At 35.9% G+C, this 19,699-nt stretch overlaps 2 protein-coding genes across 2 annotated transcripts; one reads left to right on the top strand and one right to left on the bottom strand.

Annotated features, from left to right (window-relative positions):
- Positions 1-4,579: 4,579 nt before the first annotated feature.
- On the bottom strand, positions 4,580-7,588 carry LOC145018493 (protein SIEVE ELEMENT OCCLUSION B-like). Its single transcript, XM_078976377.1, has 7 exons — positions 7,241-7,588; positions 7,056-7,160; positions 6,453-6,901; positions 6,258-6,373; positions 6,024-6,166; positions 5,459-5,950; positions 4,580-5,366 (listed from the first exon to the last, which is right to left on the bottom strand). Exons 1-7 carry the CDS (start codon positions 7,562-7,564, stop codon positions 4,725-4,727), a joined length of 2,271 nt encoding a protein of 756 aa, XP_078832503.1. The 5' UTR covers positions 7,565-7,588; the 3' UTR covers positions 4,580-4,724.
- A 9,284-nt stretch (positions 7,589-16,872) lies between these two features.
- EMB1968 (ATPase family associated with various cellular activities (AAA)) lies at positions 16,873-19,462 on the top strand. The gene is made up of 12 exons (XM_078972226.1): positions 16,873-17,049; positions 17,144-17,222; positions 17,490-17,569; positions 17,737-17,856; positions 17,974-18,049; positions 18,140-18,213; positions 18,316-18,436; positions 18,529-18,591; positions 18,672-18,731; positions 18,835-18,960; positions 19,071-19,154; positions 19,238-19,462. The coding sequence occupies exons 1-12, from the start codon at positions 17,006-17,008 to the stop codon at positions 19,334-19,336; spliced, it is 1,026 nt and encodes a 341-aa protein (XP_078828352.1). The 5' UTR covers positions 16,873-17,005; the 3' UTR covers positions 19,337-19,462.
- The last annotated feature ends 237 nt before the right edge of the window (positions 19,463-19,699 follow it).

Genomic DNA, 19,699 nt, shown 5'->3' with positions numbered 1-19,699 from the left:
ACTTGAGTTTACGGTTTGGGAAGGTCTCCCAAAACCATAAACACCTCCAAAGGGTGTTTAAGTGCCCTTAACACCTGACATGGCTTATATTTGGTCTAGAACTTTGCATGCTTAACCTACAACCACCAAAACACATGAAGAATGGACCAAGCATGAGTTTACGGCCGTAAACTCATGTGTTTATGACATTAAACTCCCTAAGTGTCCTTCAAGAACCGTAAACCCTTTTTCCAAAGTCATTTCAAGTCCCGATCACTTCCTAAGCCATGGAATCAACCCTAGAACCTTCCCTTGTGCAATGTAAGACCTTTAAACATCCAAGAACACACCACCCATGAGTTTACGACTGTAAACTCGTGGGGATATGCTCTATGGGCCGTTATCTCCCCTAGGAGTTTACTCGTGAAGAGCAAACTCCATATATAGGCCTTACACCTCCTTAAATGCTACCCGGATCACTTCTAACACTTGAAATAAAGTGTTTTCGCCTCTCGGAGTGTACTATCTTAATTAATTAGTGGTTCAAAATCTAATTAGATACAATTATGTATCTCTTCATATTACATAGGAACCTCGTGTGTATTCAAGCCCCAAATTGACACTTAGCATCCTAACCGGCACATTTCTCGACTGTGAGTTCATACCCCTACACCTTTTTCTGTGTTTTCAATGTTTTCAGGGGGGGGGGGGGGGGGAATACAAGCAAAAGTACAAGGAAATCTTGTACTCAAACTTATTATTTCATTTGAAATGTTTCATATTCCGTATGCTTTTAACAATGAAAACCGTATTAACCAACCGTTTGACTTGCAGAGTTAGTTTTCAAACTAATTGCAAATCTCATTATATAGTGTTATATTGTATATTTCACAAATGATTTTCCACTTCATTACTGTTAAAATCATTAATTTAGAACTTTAGATACGTCCTCAGTAACACTCCACAGAGATACGCGAGTGGAAGACCCCCTTTGTAACTAGAACTTAAAACAGGATTTTTCACATTATTACTTGTAAATTTGTTAATCTTAAAAATTGGAGACACGTCCTCTGAAACACTCCACAGAGATACGCGAGTGGAGGACCGCCCCTGTAACTAGAATCTCATGGACAGAGAGCGTGACTTGAGTGTATAGATCTATACGGGGCTGACTACCCCGCACCTTGCTGCTAGCTACAGTGGGATCGGCAGGTCTACGGGTGACAAAAGTCATAAAATGATATTGGACTTCTTATTACCATATCTAGTCTATCGTATGGTTATGGAACTTGCAATTTAGATAACAGGGATTTACTTGTTGGTAATAATGAAGTTAGTAAGCTAATAACCTTAAGAATTAGCTTACTTCCCACACAATAGTTTTATATATGTGTTAAAACGAACATACTTTTCAAGGATAACCAGGCTTTCAGGAAACTTCACACAAACATTATAAGTATGGTAGATACTTGTACACTGCATTCCAAATCGATAACCAACTACAAACTTTTAAGGAAAATAAGGGTTTTTCCTGGGATAATTGAACTGTTCATAACCAGATTGTGTAACAAACGGATAACTCAACTTTTCATATAAAAAAATATGGGATTTTCTTGGATAACAACTTTTACAGAAAACCAAAGGAAACTTGCACTTTTTACAGAAACAAACCGCTTATGAACTCACCAGCTTTATGTTGATATTTTTAAAACTGCTTGTATTCTTAGGTCCTCGTTAGACAGGTATCCCATGATCTTTTGGAGAAGACGGAGTATTTTAGAAGTCTCGTCTTCACTTTTGTTATACTAATGTATAGATAAAACATGTATTTCTTTACTTTCAAACAAATGTAATTATTCCTATGTAATGTAATGTTTTGTGTTTACTATGCTTACTATGTATATTGGTTGTGATACTTTACATGACGTCCTCCGCCCCGGAACGATTCCGCCATCGGTTTCGGGGTGTGACACTCTTGAATCTCGAACTCGTCGCCGCCTAATACATAAGGCAATATCTCTAATTAACACTCGTAATCTCAACTCTAATTAAACCGACGATTACTCTTTCCCTCTCTAATCAGGAAGTGGGTAAAAGACCATTTTACCCCTCTGAGGTCCCCATTACTTATATTGATAAAAACCCCAAAGTCAAAAGAAGTCAACTCAAGTCAACAATCCACACTTGACCCTACTCGTCGAGTGCATCCTTGCGACTCATCGAGTCCTCTTGCATTATCAGAACTTTACTCGAGTCTCACTCAGCTCGCCGAGTTGACCCCAAACTCGGTAAGCCAACACTAGGTTAAGGCTACTTGGTCAAACCCGCTATAACTCGTCGAGTCACCTCATGGACTCGGCGAGTTGGCTCCTACAGATTGCTCATTCTGCCATCTAAGGTCAGATCTGCAACCTACGCTTATAGATCTAACCTCCCACTACCCAATAGTCACGTAAAGGTTTGAGCTTGAGGCTCATGTATTGTGTCTTTTTCTCAATACACCATTTGGACTCCATTGAAGCTCCATAGCTTCAAAACTCCCAAACAGCTCTTTCATGGCTACCTACTTTCTGGTTCCCTGGACCTCACAAGGTCCAGATCTACACATGACTTGAAAAAGGGTTTGGATGCACCCACAACCCTATCTAAATGGTGATCTAAGCCCTAACTTAATCAATCAAGGAAATCCATACAAAACAAGGAAGGGAAGAGCTCATACCAGATCTGGAGCTTGCAATGAAGATGAAACTGATCTTCTAACTCTCCTCTGAGATCCTTGCAACACCCTTGTTCCTCCTTTCCAAGAATCAACCTCCAATAAGCCATTTTCTTCTCTAGATCACCAATCACTCTAGGGTTTCTCTCAAGGAACGAAAACTCTAGTGGGGAGGGGCCAAGGAGGTTATATGTGCCTTTAAATAGGTCCCAAACCCCAGAATTTAGGGTCTCTCTACCTAGCACCTACTCAGCGAGTCCCTCCTCGGACTCTTCGAGTCCACCCATTAAACCCGCGAGAAAAACCCGGCTTGACTCGGCGAGTTGGACCCTCAACTCGTCGAGTCTCTCCTCTAATCACAAAATTAACTTGCACAATAATAACCCTAAAAATCCGGATGCTACAGACAACAAGGTATGGAAGCGATCGATGAAACTAGGTTAGATTTCACGCCTAAATGATTAGGAAGAAACATCACAATTCTCTTCCGAATGAAATGAACTTGCAGTTGGATAAAATTAGGAACAAAAGGTGTCGAGGTGGAGGGAAATTAGGTCGAAAATTTTAGGATTAGAGGGAAACAAATAGTTTAAAATGAAAATGAATTGAATTTAGGATGGCGGAAAGCTTTTTTCTTTTTTTTGGAATAAGAGGAAAATGAAAATAGAGGCAAAAGGTGACACAAAAAAAATATGTGCCATAAAAAGTATAATATAGTGGCACAAAGAATAATATGTCACTAAAAACTTGTGCCACTAAATGTAATTTTGTTTATAGTGGTGGGTGCTTGTATTTAGGGTTTCAGTTGCCACCCTTTTAGTTTTTAGGGTTTCAGCTGTCATTTAGGGTTTCAGATGAAAATCCTCATGCCGAAGAAGAAGATTTATCATCCTTAACCATCATCGAGATCTGAACATTTAGAGTTTTCTTGTCGTCACCCCTTGATGCTCATCAGATCTTGAAGACGGTGTCGCCAGAGGAGAGACACGATGCCGACTCAACAGATCTTGAAGACGGAGAAGCAAAGAATTCACATGTTCAGATGACGATTTATACTCTGCTTCACATCCCAAATATGCAGATCTTTGTATTTTTGTGTGTGTATTTGGATTTGTGTATATTTGGAGTTCCATTCTAAACCATTGAACTCGATCTCTTTCATGGTTCCAAGTTTAGGATTTAGGAAATTCATATTTTTTATGTGTTCTTGTATGCTAGATTTTTTATTATCTTTTGTGTGTTCATATATATATATATATATATATATATATATATATATATATATATATATATATATATATATATATATATATATATATAGAGAGAGAGAGAGAGAGAGAGAGAGAGAGATATTTTATTTTTGTTTCATTTTTAATTGTTTTTTGTTGTTTAATTGTTGTAATAAAAGAAAAATAAAAAATAAAATAATAAGGAGCAAATCCATCAATATAAAAAAGTTAATAGAAAATTGGATTAAACTCGCAATAAAACGAAATTATTAATCTATCCTTGCAAGCTAAACTCATTTTGGATCAAAGTTGTTAGTTCTAACACGTCACATCATGACCATTCTTACAATTTTATCTTGTCTATAATTTTATCTACTAATATATTTTGCTCTAACTAAATCATTTCACTGAGTTGATTAGGCATTACTTCCAATGATTTTTGGAGAGCTTTGGAAAGGTAAACCCATTTCGTGGCATCAACTGCCAATCAAGCAAGAACAAAACTTGAAAATTTTGTGTCTTCATATTTTTAAAAAAGGGTTTTTTGGGTGCACATGGTATTGATCATACTTCTACCGATAGCAATTGTTCAAATTAGTAGATATACTCTTATGTAAACTGTTTTCCTACATCAATAGCTATTCAGGCTTGAAACTTATTGATCGAAATTTATTCCTCAATGTGTATTAAAATTTATAGGAAACAAACAAACATAGTACACTCATTTATTCAAAGGATCAAGAACACTCATGGTCAGAACCCTTGTGATTGGTAGTTCCATAGTTGTATGTAGATAATTCTCAATCGAGTTCAAGTAGGCCTTCTTGATCATGGCAACAAAGAAAAGCAATGTGTTTCTCCATGACACGATGACACTCAGGGCACCGCATCCCATCAGGGACTCTACCTGCTGCAACTGGAAACTCAAATCTACAACAATTATTCGCTGCAACATGAAGCTTATCATGATACTCCATAAACGACAAATCAAACCCCTTTGTTCCAATATCTTTCTTCCACAAATCAAAGTCAGATGGTGTTTGCATCATAGTGGTTCCATGTCCATTAGTCAGAATCTTTGACCCTCTACACAACAAAGCCCATGATCCATCTTTGTCATAGCTTAGAAGTTTCTTGATCTGTTGCATCATGGGGTCTTGATCATCAGCCTTCTTTAATTGAATCTTGGAGTACAACATGCTTTCTAAACGCGTCCAGAAGAACCACATTAGGGTTGGATCTTGCCAGCTGTAGCTAAGCTTCTCCACATTAATGGTAGCAACAGCCCTACGTACGCTTTCCTTTTTCTTGCTTTTTCCAACATACGCCATCTCTAATGGGATTCGGGCAGCAGTCGCCATTGCCCGAGCTGTGGTTGTGAATTTGCGTATCCACTCGATATCATCACCTCCAAACAAGAATATGTATTTGTCTTCTCTTATCTAAAAAAATACGTTACACATTTACACCCATTCATCACATAAAATTAATAATATTAGAAAAAAATTACTATTATTTTAAAGAATTAACTCACCCAATTATCTATGGTGGGGTCCATGCCACTAACGAGCAACTCTAGCCTCCACGTCTCATCCCTCCATAACAATTCTTCTTTCATGCTGGTGAAAGGGAAGGCATTGCTGCCCCAAATCCACATCATGTGGATTGCATTAGGGCTCAACTCCTTTCCTTGTGGGTCCAACACCACTAGTATAGGCCTTTTCCTAAAGTGCCACCTGTCCTCTATGGACCTGATAACCACCTTGTCTATTATTGAAGGGTGGGATACAGAGTACCATGGCATTTTCACCTTCATCTCCTCGAATTTCGTGTCCATTTCAATGGTGTAGTTTACAGAGGGGTCCACAATGGGCATCCACACGACTTCATAAAGAGCATTCGTTCTTGATCCGTGAATGCGAGACTCGTTGTAAATATCTTCAAGAATTGAAAGCTCCTCACGAGACATGTCTAGCCCTGATATCAACAACAACACGTTCCTCCTCCTCAGGACTTCTAGACTAACCTGTGTGTGGAAAAGACGTAAATGTCCTCCTCAAATAACAAAATCACAAATATTGAAAGTGTTGATAGTATACCTTCATCTTTGTATTGCCATCGAAGAGTGGTTGTATATCATCCCTTGGATTAATCAAGATTTTAAGGATTTTCATGTTATCCATATGGCTTGTTTCAAACAGCTGATTGAAAGACCTCCTGAATTCAATTTCCTTCTTGTCTCCTGCATCAATCAAATAAGATTTAAGATACCCTTTACTATATACATATAAATAATCGAATCTTTTTTATGTTTACATAAATCTGTAGCATACCAACAACACGATTGCAATTCTCCAACTGTCGCCTGAGAAAGTCATGTATATGATCAATCTTTGAAGTCAATGACGATAGTTCCCATGATTGCATCTCTGTTGATGCAATCCCATACCTGAAATCCCATAACTTTATAGGTCTATATATGTACATTATAAATGTTATTTTGTAAAATGGGGTTAAAGTTTATTTACTCATGGCCCATGCTAGTCAAGTGAGCAATCTGTGTAGCACAAGTGATAATGCCTCTGATGTTCCAGTAGACAGCTGTCGGAATGGTATTGATTGCTGATGACATGGCTGGCATATCAGGAGTTATGTACATAGACGGAAGCTCTTTGAATTGGACAATACATATTGTCAATTCCAGAATGGAATGGATTAGTTTCTTAAGAGCTTCAAATCGAGGTTTCAATGGAGCCGTATGCTCCATGATTGTTGGAACTTGTTTAAGGATTGCCATAGATTTTGCTAGTTGATTCGATGAGTAGATTTGAGCCAAAAGCCAGAATTCTCCATAGTTGAGTGCAAAAGCTGCTAGCGTTAGCACCAGTTTCGCATCCCAATGGAAGTTTCCGACAGTGTGGAATAACGCAAGGGCTGTAGTGTGTCCATCTGTAACCGTTAAGCACTTGAACGCCATCTGTAAATAAAATTACATTCCACGGATTAGTTGAAAAACTACTCACAGTTGAAAAGTTAGCTGTTTGTTGATAATAAAAATGGTTTTTGATAAAACGAGTTGATATATATGTAAAATGACATTAAAGGATATGTAAAAGATTGAGTTTTTATACCTCGCTAGCAAGTTTTTCGATTATATGAGAAAGCGAATGGAGCATCATAATGGCATTGTTCTGATTTGGTTTACCATTCGGTTTATCTCCATTTGTATGTGGACCCTACCCCGGATAAATGAACTACAAATGATTAGAAATGTAATTTTAGATTAATAGATGTGAAAAATAGTAATTAATAATACCGATGAAAGAGGATCAGGATTGATGGTAGCATGTCGAAGGATGTCTTGTATGATATCAAGAAGAGGTCTGACATCAACATCGGTTCCATCAGGGAGATGAGTATCGATAACTTGCTTCATTATCACATTGTCATCAGATGCACTAAAGATCGAGTTTCCTTCGCTTCTGGTGTGCTGCTGCTGCACTGGATTATGTATGGGACCCACCATCGGTTGCTTTTGCTGCTCTTGTTGTTGTTGTATTGGGTTTGTGGGGGGTGTTAAGGGCTTCTTTTCGGTAGTAAGTGGTGGGATGCCCTTCATAAAGTTAGAGAATGACTCCATTTTTAATGATAGGTTTTGGTTTTAGTTGTGTTATGTTGTTAAGGAATTATAATGTGGTTGGGTTTATATAGAAATAAAGTGATGGTATAATTTAAGGAATTAACTTCCTTGCTTCAGGTAGTAGAACTCTTTATATAATTTAAAAATTATCAAGTACTTTCAACTATTAGAGTTGATTACTACATCTCACTTTTATTTCTTTCCATTATAGTGTTGTATTTTTTATTTTTTTATTATTAGTAAGGCATTGTATTTTAAAATATCTAATTAGTTATAGTATTGTTATACTTCCAACTTTCTTTTATTACTTGGACATTATACTTTGAAAAATATATCTAGTTATACTAGTGAAAATTGCTTTATATTTGAGTAGATTTTGAAATTAGAATGGTGTAATAAGAAGAATTGAAAGTAGGATGTAATAAAAGTACGTAGATTGCTATTTTGTTGCATATAACCTTACTTTTTTCATCATTTGTAAACCAGGAATCTCCAAGTAACATGATTCATGTGATTGAATATAGTATTTAATGAATCAACAGAGATCTGCATAAATCTGATAGGAGGATACTCAAGTAAAGGAAACCACATAGGTTGAGAATATGTTTGACTATGATTCCTCTTTTCTTCTTTTGTTTGCTTTCAAAGTGTTTTATTCTGAAGTGTAATTATTCTTTGCTTATAATCCTAATCACTTTGGAGTAGTGTAAACAACCTTACATAATTAAAATTTTTATTATGTAGCATTTGTTACATTTATTAGAATTAATTTTATTATTATTTAATGAAGATGGGCAATAACGACTTTTAAGTCCCATTCCTTTGTATCATTCTCACGAAAAAATGATTATTCTCTTTACTGAATGATAGGTTTAGTCCCAGTCTCGTGTCATGCTAATTGCACAACAACATATAGATAAGATTTACGTTTGTATATTATATCACAGCTGGGGTTGTTTTGTTGTTAGCAAGAAAATCTAGTGATCAAAGGTCGGATATCACGTGTTACAAAAAAATGAGTATTAAAAAAAACAATAGACTGTGGAATAAAGGACGAAAACAAATCGAGCATTAAATGCATAAGTTTGTGCCGCAGTATTGGGTTGTTTTTTAAAACAATAAATATATTAATAAATAAGACTCATGGGTAGCAAGTAACTAAAACGTTTTTTTTTTTTTTTTAAAAGGGAATTTGCCTAACGAAGGTTTATGGGTTAGTTTTCGCGCACAAACTAATCTTCCGCTGTAAATATGAAGTTTTGTCTCATATATCCTGAAGTCACTGCAGGTGAACCTCTATAGCCACAAGGGCTGAGTGGTGCTAGAATTTGAATATGAGTCAATAGGTTTTCTACTATATCCTCAATATGTTTTACCAAATCACCACAACCCAAATGGTTAACTATGTTTGTTTAAAATCATATGATCAATATCTATAAATATGTTTATTCAAAATCACATGTTCAATATTTTTTCCTTTTTTTATGGATATGCTCTTTAAGGTTTTTAAAACATGCACAAATGGTCCTTGAGCCACCTAAAACGACTTCTTTGTCCTTTTTAATTTCTTTTATTTTTTTTCAAAAAACTAATAATAATAATTACTATTTATTTAAACCAGGTTTCTGCTTTTACAGGCAAAAATGGTGCATAATGTACTTATGATATTGTTAAATTCCTTGACAACATATTAGCTGTTAGAAATTGAGTTATAGTAAGGTTTGGAATTCTGAGAATTGTGTAAAACACTTTCAGATTAAAGCATTTTGGTGGTACTCTCAATATTCTTTAATCGTATAGGACTCAGAGAGACAAGAATTTAAAGTGTTTTGATGATAGTTTCGTATATACCAGAAAATGAAACCAAAATCGACTTTATGATTTTTGTCTGAAAACTATCATATGATAGTTTCAAATTGTCATAAAACTATAAAAAGTAACATAAAAACAGAAGTTTGGATAAGGGTAAAACAATGGTTAATTCTCTAAAAATCCAATTTTCTGATGCATATTTGATATAGCAACATACCCTATATATATATATATATATATATATATATATATATATATATATATATATATAAAATCGTGCTGACCTGGCAGCTCGACCCCAGCTAGGGGCTGCTGCCCCTTGGACCCCACTCCCAGGGGCACTGCCCCCGGAACCCCGTTCATTTAGGGGTTTCGCCCCTAAATGACACTGTACTTTGAAAACTTGATCAAACTTAAACAAGTGTGTACTTCACACCTTCCTTACTTGTTTAATATTTATCAATAGCACTTTTGGTCAACAAAGTAATCTCATTACACTTCAATAATATTGATGATAACAAATCACCAACAAACCTCCCCCATTTAAGTGCAATCTTGATTAACTTAAAATGGAACATAACACCAACTAACTGATGCATAAATGAAATATCGTGATGATTGAATTTCACCTTAGTATATTACACAATCCAAATATTCAAATATCAGGGTGTCACTAAGGATTGAACCCTTTCTATCCATAGTGAATACATGAAGATAATACACACAACAGTTTACATTCTCATAAGTTCTAAGTTTACACTATATTTTACTAGCTTGTGTTCCATCCTTCAATAAGCATATCAAAACCAAGTTCTAACTTCTTAAAGCAGCTAAACTTCATGTTTATATAGGTAGTCCTTTTATTCTTGCACCTGCAAATGCAATTTTTCAAAAGAACTATTAAGAATATAAATTCAACCTCCTTTAATAATAATGTGTTCTAATGATCAAATATCAAGCTTTCCACATTGAATTCAACATCTAATATCACATTAGATGGGAATTGGGTATCTCAATATAAAAGATTTTAAGTGGACTTTAAACCCATCCCTACAGTCGCCTTGTGCACAAGATCTCTTGCTAACCCTTTGGTTAGATGATCAGCTAAATTCAACTGAGTTCTTACAAACTCCACAGATATCACACCAGTCATGATGAGCTCACAAATCATGCTATGTCTAACACTTTAATGTCTAGACTTTCCATTGTACACTTGACTATAAGCCTTAGCTAAGGCTGCAGCACTATTACATCTGATAAAAATGGTAGATATCGGTTTGGGCCATAATGAAATTTCATAAATCAAATTCCTTAGCTACTCAGCTTCTTTACCAGCATCAGACAATGCAACAAACTCAGACTCCATGGTTGAGTTAGTAATACAAGTCTGTTTCTTAGATGCCCAAGAAATGGCACCTCCTCCAAGAAGAAACATCCAACCACTTGTAGAGGAGTGATCCTCTAAGTTGTTGATCCAACTGGCATTTGAATAACCTTCCAAAACAAAAGGATATCCACTATAAGTTAAACAATAATTCATGGTCCCTTTCAAGTACTTGAATACTCTACTCACAGCTTGCCAATGATATGAACTAGGATTACTAGTATATCTACTAAGCCTTCCCACAACATATGTTATATCAGGTTTGGTACTAATCATGGCATACATTAGACAACCAATAGCCCTTGAGTATTCTAGTTGAGACATTGGAGATCCTTTATAAGGTAGAAGCTTAAGACTAGGATCTATATGAGTGCTAACAGGAGAACGATTCTCAAAGTTAAACTTTTTCAATATCTTCTCAATATAATGAGATTGAGAAATTGAAATCCCATTGTTTTCTTTTCTAATTCTTATACCAATAATTACCTCAGCCTCCCCCATGTCTTTCATATCAAAATCAGATGATAAGAATTTCTTGGTTTTATCAACTTCTTCTAAATCAGTACCAAAAATCAACATATCATCTACATATAAGGAAATCATGACTCCTTTACCAGAAGTATCAAATTTGCTATATACACACTTTTCAGCTTGGTTTAATGCAAAACCATTAGACAAGACAACATCATCAAACTTTTGATGTCATTGTTTTGGTGCTTGTTTCAAACCATATAATGATTTCTTCAACTTACACACTTTGTGTTCATTTCCATGCATCACAAACCCTTCAGGTTGTTTCATGTATATTTCCTCATCCAAGTCACCATTCAAGAATGCAGTTTTCACATCCATTTGGTGAATCACAAGATTATGTATAGCTGCAAAAGCTAATAATAATCTAATAGTAGAAATTTTGGCTACAAGAGCATAAGTATCAAAGAAATCAATGCCTTGCTTTTGTCTAAAGCCTTAGATAACCAATCTGGCTTTATACTTATCAATTGTGCCATCCACCTTCATTTTTTTTTTTTTGATCCATTTACATCCTAATGCCTTGCAACCAGGAGGTAAATCAGCCAATACCCAAGTATTGTTATCCATGATAGAATCAATCTCATCATGAATTGCCTATTTCCAGAAATGAACATCCCTAGAAGCCATAGCTGCACTGAAAGTCTTTGAATCCCCTTCAATATTAAAACAATATTGATGTTGAGAAATAATCTCATTCCTTGTTCCTTCAACTAAGTGTAGTTGAAAATCAGATCCAATAGACTTAGCTTTTCTAGCTCTGGTGCTTTTCCTAGGTTCAGGTACAAAACTTGTACCACCAGAAACATCTTCAACTTGATTAGTACTCTTGCTGGAAGAATGATGAATCATGTCCCTTGGTCTAGGTATAGACGTAAATCTTTCTTCATCAAAGATAGCATATCTTGACTCTATCACTGTGTTCATAGACACAGAGTCATTAGATTCTAAAACATAGAATCTATATGCTTTGGAATGCTCAACATATCCAATAAAGATACAATCTATACCTCTCTCACTCAATGTTTTCCTTTTGGGTTTAGTGAGCCTTACAACTGCTCTACAACCCCAAACTTTGAGATAATTCAAATTTGGTACCTTTTTACACCAAAGTTTTATTCAAGATGTAACATGCAGTTAACATTGCCTCACCCCAAAACCCTTCACTTAAACCAAAATATGACAACATGGAATTAGCCATTTCTTTCAAAGTCCTATTCTTCCTTTCATCTACACCATTTTGTTGTGGTGTATATGGAGCTGTGGTTTGATGTATATTTCCATTTGATTCAAAATAAAATGGATCATAATACTCACCATCTCTATCAATACGCAACACTTTTATTAATTCATTTTTATGAAGCTCGACTTGTTGTTTATAAAATTTAAATTTATCAAGTGCTTCATCCTTAGAATGTAGTGTATATATATATATATATATATATATATATATATATATATAACAATATATAGATGCATCATCAATAAAAGTAACACCATACTTCTTGTTTCCAAGGGAAGGTGTTGCATGGAAATCACTTAAATCACTATGTATAAGATCCAACACCTTGCTTTCCATAACATCATCTTTGAAAGGTTGTCTAGTGATTTTAGTTAGCATGCATATTTTACATTTTCATTATTTTGCATATCAAAAACAAGAATTAAACTCATTTTAGACATGTCTTTTAATCTCTTGTAATGAATGTGTCCTAGTCTAGCATGCCATAATTCAGATTTATGAAAATTATTGCTAGTACTACTAAAATCCATGCAAACAAAATTAACACTAGAAGGATAATTAATATTAAGCCTAATCATTCCATTACATATATAGCCAAATCCCATAAACGAACCATGTCTTGACAAGATATACTTGTCAATTTCTAACACTTGTTTGTAACCACAATTATTTAATACAATTTCAGACACGAGATTCTTACGAATTCGTAAAATATATAAAACATTGTTCAAACACAAACATTTCCTAGAAGTAAAAGTAAGTAAAACAGATCTTATGCCCTTGATTGGTTCAGTTGCAACATTTCCGATCTTCACAACAGATCCATCTTCAATTGGTTAAAAGTCCTCAAACCAATATAGATCTTTGCAAACATGACTTATTGATCCTAAATCAACCTACCATGCAACTTTATCATCTTGCACATAAAATGCTTCAGAAATCACATAAATATATTTAGAATTTTGCATGAAAACAAAAATCTATCCTTGTTGCTTTTCTGGATCCTTGGATCCACTTGTTCCAGCACCATCCTTGTTAACTTTGCGAAGACAACAATATTTCTTGAAGTGATCCAGTTTGTTACAATTCCAACAAACCAACTTAGCCTTCTTGTTGGAAGACTTATCATCCTTTCCTTTAAACTTCCTTTTTCCATTAGACTTCTTGGGATTCTTTGAACTTTCTCCTTCCACCATGTTCACAGAAGAGGAACCAACATGGTTCTTGCCTTTAGGATTGTTATCAAGTTCTTGAGTCCTTATGGACTCTTCAATCCTTAAATGGCTTCCAAGTTGAGTCAAAGTAGATTCATCTTTGTTGTGTTTCAAATTGTGTTTAAAATCCTTCCAGGAAGGGGGCAGTTGGTCAATGATCACAGCCACAAAAATAGCTTCATCTATTTTCAGATTGTGTTGAGCAAACTATCCCAAAATCCTTAACATTTCATAGAATTATTCCATAACAGGCCTGCAGTCAATCATCTTGTAACCCATAAAGTTACTAACAAGAAACTTCTTACTAGAAGCATCTTCAGCCATGTACTTGGATTCAAGAGAATCCCGCAGTTCTTTTGTAGATTCGAAATTTTGATAGATATCAAAAAGAGAGTCAGACATACCATTGAGAATATGCCCACAACATATGTAATCATCATGTTCCCACTTTGATATTCTTCTTGTTGCCTCCAAAGGTTCATCTTCAACGGATTTTGGTAAGACTGGCATGGGTGTACTCAGAACATACACCACTTTCAGAGTAGTAAAGAGAAACTTCATCTTCTTCTGCTATCTACGAAAATCTTGCCCTTCAAACTTGTTTAGTTTTTCAAACGTACTTGTCATTTCCTTCATAGAATCACCACTTGCCATGATCACAGAATTGCTTTAATCTTTGTTAGAAATTGGGGTATAATAAGGCTTGAAATTCTGAGAATTGTGTAAAACACTTTCAACTTAAAGCATTTGGGTGGTACTCCTAATATTCTTTAATCGGATAAGACTCAGAGAGACAAGAATTTAAAATGTTTTTATGATAGTTACGTATGTACCAAAAAATGAGACCAAAATCGACTTTATGATCTTTGTCTGAAAACCGTCATATGACAGTTTCAAACTGTCATAAAACTATAAAAACTGACATAAAAACGGAAGTTTGGATAAGGGTCAAACAATGGTCAGTTCTCTGAAAATTCGATTTTCTGATGCATTTTTAATATAGCAACATACCCTATATAAAAAAATTATGCGCTGCCACCCCTTGGACCCCGCTCCTAGGGGCGCTGCTCCCGGACCCCCGTTCGTTTAGGGGATTCGCCCCTAAATGACAGTGTGCCTTGTAAACTTGATCAAACTTAAACAAGTGTGTACTCCACATCTTCCTTACTTGTTTAATATTTATCAAGATCACTTTTGGTCAACAAAGTAATCCCATTACACTTAAATAATATTGATGATAACAAATCACCAACATTAGCAATATCAACTTCCACCATCATCTTTTTAAATCATGCCATTTCCCTTTTATGTCCCAAGAACAAAGTAACCAAATGTAAGAAAGATGAAGAATAGTATTCATTCTATTAGTCAAAATCATAGTTTGGCTTCGAGATTTAAAAATCCAATTGTTACCAACTACAAAGCAAACAAGTGAAAAACATAACCACTACCGCACCATTTCTCATCAATGTTGCACTATGTCTCGCCAACACCAACAGCAACACGTACTCTATTCACAGTGCATATCAAAATTTTACTTTGTTCAAGTCCTTCATCCTACTCGCCGAGTTGTATGAACAACTCGCCGAGTTCATCTTCATCCGATGAACAATTTATGCTGCGACTCGCCGAGTTGTATGAACAACTCGCCGAGTCTGATCTTGATCTAAGGAGATTGCCTTGAACACGCCGAGTCGGGGCATCGACTCCCCGAGTTCCCTTATGGGTGAGTTTTGGCTTCCAACTCACCGAGTCCACCCTGGACTCACTACACAACTCGACACAGCTAAAAGGGGACAATCTCGAAGACTCGCGACTAGACTCGCCGAGTCAGATGAGCGACTCGCCGAGTCTGCTTCATGCAAGAGCCATATACGCGATTATGCTCGAATACAGTCCATGTCATTCATAGATCTGGGTTCATAGAGCACGAATAACATGTAAAGTTTCCAATTTTACGTGTAGATATTCATCCATTAGGGTTTTAGGGTTCAAAATGCACCAAAAGAGTAGATCTAAGGTCTTCATGCAACATGGGTCCATAAAGGTAGTAGATCTGAGCTCCTGGAGCTCAACCATGCCTAGATCTAGAGGCCAATCAACTTATTACGAAATATAATGCAGATACAAGCTTGGGGAAGGGCTCAAGGAAGACTTTAATGGAGTTATAAGCATAGAGACAGGGGAAAACGAGTTTTACCTCAAAGAAATCACTGAGAGGACACTAAGATGCTTGGCTTCCTTCCCTTCCTCTTGATCTACTCCACCTCATTCTCAAAATCTTCAAGAACACACACTAAAATGCCTCAAACTCACAAGAACAAGAGCTAGAACGTATGGAGAGCTTCTGGGGGTGAATGGGGCGAAGTTGGGGCGCACATGGTCGTTTAAATAGGGTGCAAACCCTTGGAAATTAGGGTTTCATCAAACAGCGCGGACTCGCCGAGTCCATAATATGGACTCGTCGAGTCGTCATCTTAACCGCGCCCCAAAGTCTCGTCTCTACTCGGCGAGTCGGGCCTCCAACTCGCCGAGTCCACGGCCAAAAACACAAAGTACTTAGGCAAAACTCACGTACCCGGAACCAGGTGCTACAATGTACGTGTATATGTGTGTGTGGGGGTAGGGGGAGCTTAAGAGAAGCCGACGTTGCCGATGACAAAGTGATAGCTACCAAGGTTAAGAAAAGAGGTTGCCACTGGTTGATACAATCTCCGACCAAAATGGCGGTTCCGACGGTGTTTGTTCATGGTGAGAGAAAGGTGAAGAAGATAAAGGAACTCTTTTGCAAGAGATGTTGACTACCGGTTTTGGGACATAGAAGGAAAGGGGAGATGAGATTTTTTTTAGTTAAGAAATATAAGAAGAAGGAAAAAAAAATAGAAAGGGATAAATCCTGTCTTTTAAGATTTTTTTTTTTTGACCAAACATGCAATGAAATTGCTATTTTGGATTATTGATGGATCAAAGTGATAATTTCCGACTAAACAGGTGGAACGTTTTTGCAATTTTATCTGAAAAAATTAACAAATTTTAGACAATATCGAACCAAAAATCATTAATCTTAAACCCACATACCCAAAAATCCTTTACTAACTTGCAGAAGGACGAAGGGGGCAAGAAATCAAAACCATAGGGAGGGTTTATTGTTCGTCCCTGTGACCCGTATATAATCAGAACCGAACCACTTCATAAACATCACTCTTCCTCCTGAAAACAAAAACAAAAGCGCGGGAAACTTAAGAGTGCGAGAGGGGATGGCGCCATTGCTGCAGAGCTCTCAACCTTGGGTCGAGAAATAGTAACAAAACTTCTCCTAATCTCCATTTCCTTTTTGTTTCTCATCAGTTGATTTACGTTTTGTTGTATGTATGTGTGTAAAATCAATATTTCAGCCGACCCAGGCGAGTTAAGGATGTTGCTCACCAAGACGAAGTTGTCCGAGTCCTCACCAACACGCTCGAGACCACCAATGTAAAAGCCGCTTCTATCATCAAACAATTTTTTCTAGGGTTTTCTATTTCAATTTCGAGAGAAATTCCGATTTATCAATCTATGACTTTCAAACGGGGTTATTTACTCATTTCAATTCGAAATTGATATTCGTTTCCCCATCAATTACACCATTGAAACTAAAAACCCAAGATTTCCATTCTCCGAATTAATGGAACATCAAGGAGAGAAGAGTTTAGGGTTTTTTCCTGATCTCTGTTATTGAGTTGAGTTGATTTGTTCGTGCAGTGTCCACACATGCTCTTTTATGGCCCACCTGGAACCGGCAAAACCACCACTGCTCTCGCCATTGCTCACCAGCTCTACGGGTACCTATATTCGAACTTTCTTCTTTGTTTTACCTCCTTTCTACTCATCTTCTCATCTCCTACCTTTTGATGATAAACAAACAGGTAGCATTAGAAATACAACACAATAGTTTTATCCGAAGAGACATACGCTTGTTATTGAATGCTATTTTTTTTTTGTTTTACAGTCCTGAACTATACAAATCTAGGGTTCTTGAGCTGAATGCTAGTGATGAGCGTGGAATCAATGTAGTTCGAACTAAAATCAAGAATTTCGCTGCAGTTGCTGTTGGTTCTGGACATCAAGGGTATATGTTGATAATTCATAGCCTCAAAGATACTTCAATTGACTTCGACTTTCTCATAACTCATATCATAATCCATACCCTCAGTTCGATTAAACCTTGTAGCTTATATTGATGTAGGGGCTATGGTTATCCTTGTCCACCTTTCAAGATCATCATCCTTGATGAGGCTGATTCCATGACTGAAGATGCTCAGGCAACTCTCTCTATCTTTTTCCTCTTTAATCATTTAACACTTACACAACTAATTATATAAATAACAAATCTGTTGTTCTTTATATTGCAGAATGCCTTACGTCGAACTATGGAAACCTATTCAAAAGTAACAAGATTCTTTTTCATATGCAATTACATCAGCAGGTTTCATTTGTTCTCTACTTCATCTTTCTCTTCCTCTTTCTCCTTTTTTTGTTTTTGTTTTTATATCTTCAGTTTTCCATTTCTTTTTACAAAATGATACAGGATCATAGAACCTCTTGCTTCTAGATGTGCTAAGTTTAGGTTTAAGCCACTTTCAGAAGAAATCATGAGCACTCGTGTGCTACATATATGCAATGAGGAAGGGCTTAACTTGGACTCTGAGGTTCACTTTTTGCTATTAAATTAAGCTTCTTGAATTATTATTTACATGTTATAACTTATAATAAATTATTATTTATATGTTATAACTTATAGGCCCTCTCAACCTTAAGTTCCATATCTCAAGGAGATCTTCGTAGGGCTATCACCTTTTTACAGGTAATTAGGATTACAATTTTTTTTAATATAATTATAAAAAATTGTTATTACAATAATAAACTTTTCAATTTTTTTCACAGGGAGCCGCTCGTTTATTCGGATCTTCAATTTCTTCCAAGGACTTGATTAGTGTTTCAGGGGTAACTTTTAACTTTTAACTTTCTAGGGTTATTTCTAACAATAAGGTTGAGGAGGAGGAGGAGGAGGGTATTTATGTCTTTTTCATTGATAAACATTCATCAGGTTGTACCCCAGGAAGTGGTTGGGGGTCTTCTTGGATCTTGTAAAAGTGGTTCATTTGACTCTGCAAACAAACAAGTGAATAATATTATTGCAGAGGGGTATCCAGTCAGCCAGATTCTCTCCCAGGTCAACATTTTGACTTTGACTTTGACCATAATCATAATGTGATATGATGATTAATATGTTGAGTTGTGTCTCAAATGAATCTTTTTCGTATGATGTAAATGTGATTTCAGTTGTTTGATTTGGTGGTTGAATCTGATGATGTGTCTGATGAACAAAAAGCAAGAATATGTAGGAAACTGGGTGAATCCGATAAGGTATTTATTTGTTTATTAATTATTATCACTCAATTATTTATTTATTTAATTTTTGGATTAAATGGAATTTTATGCATATGCAGTGCCTTGTGGATGGAGCAGATGAGTATTTGCAGCTGCTGGATGCATGCAGTTGTATGATCAAAGCATTTTCTAACATGCCAGAAGGATATTCTAATTAGATTTATACTATCAAGTATTTGGTAAAAATGTGGAATTTGTGTTTTGATCAAAGTATGACACTTGTAGTTAATGGATTTTGGTTGTTCGTGTTCATTTATATATTTATCTCACATTCTATTTGCTTATATGTTGTGTGTATGTGTATGTGTATGTGTATGTGTATGTCTATGTCTATGTATGTATGTATGTTGATGAGGCTTGAAAAAGTTTGTTTCCATCTCCCATAAAAGACTTGAGCTTGATTAGTTATGATGTAAAGGCTTACGGAGGACATGGCAAACAAGAATAAAAAACAACTTGTGTTGCATTTGTTGTGTGTAAGTTAGCGAGACAAAAAAAATATATTCTTGTCCCACTCAAAA

This window comes from Lactuca saligna, chromosome 9 (assembly GCF_052625555.1).
Source record: "Lactuca saligna cultivar CGN05327 chromosome 9, ASM5262555v1, whole genome shotgun sequence".
Lineage (NCBI taxonomy): Eukaryota > Viridiplantae > Streptophyta > Magnoliopsida > Asterales > Asteraceae > Lactuca > Lactuca saligna.
Note: the sequence above shows the minus strand (reverse complement) of the source record. Positions and strands in the feature narration are given on the sequence as shown.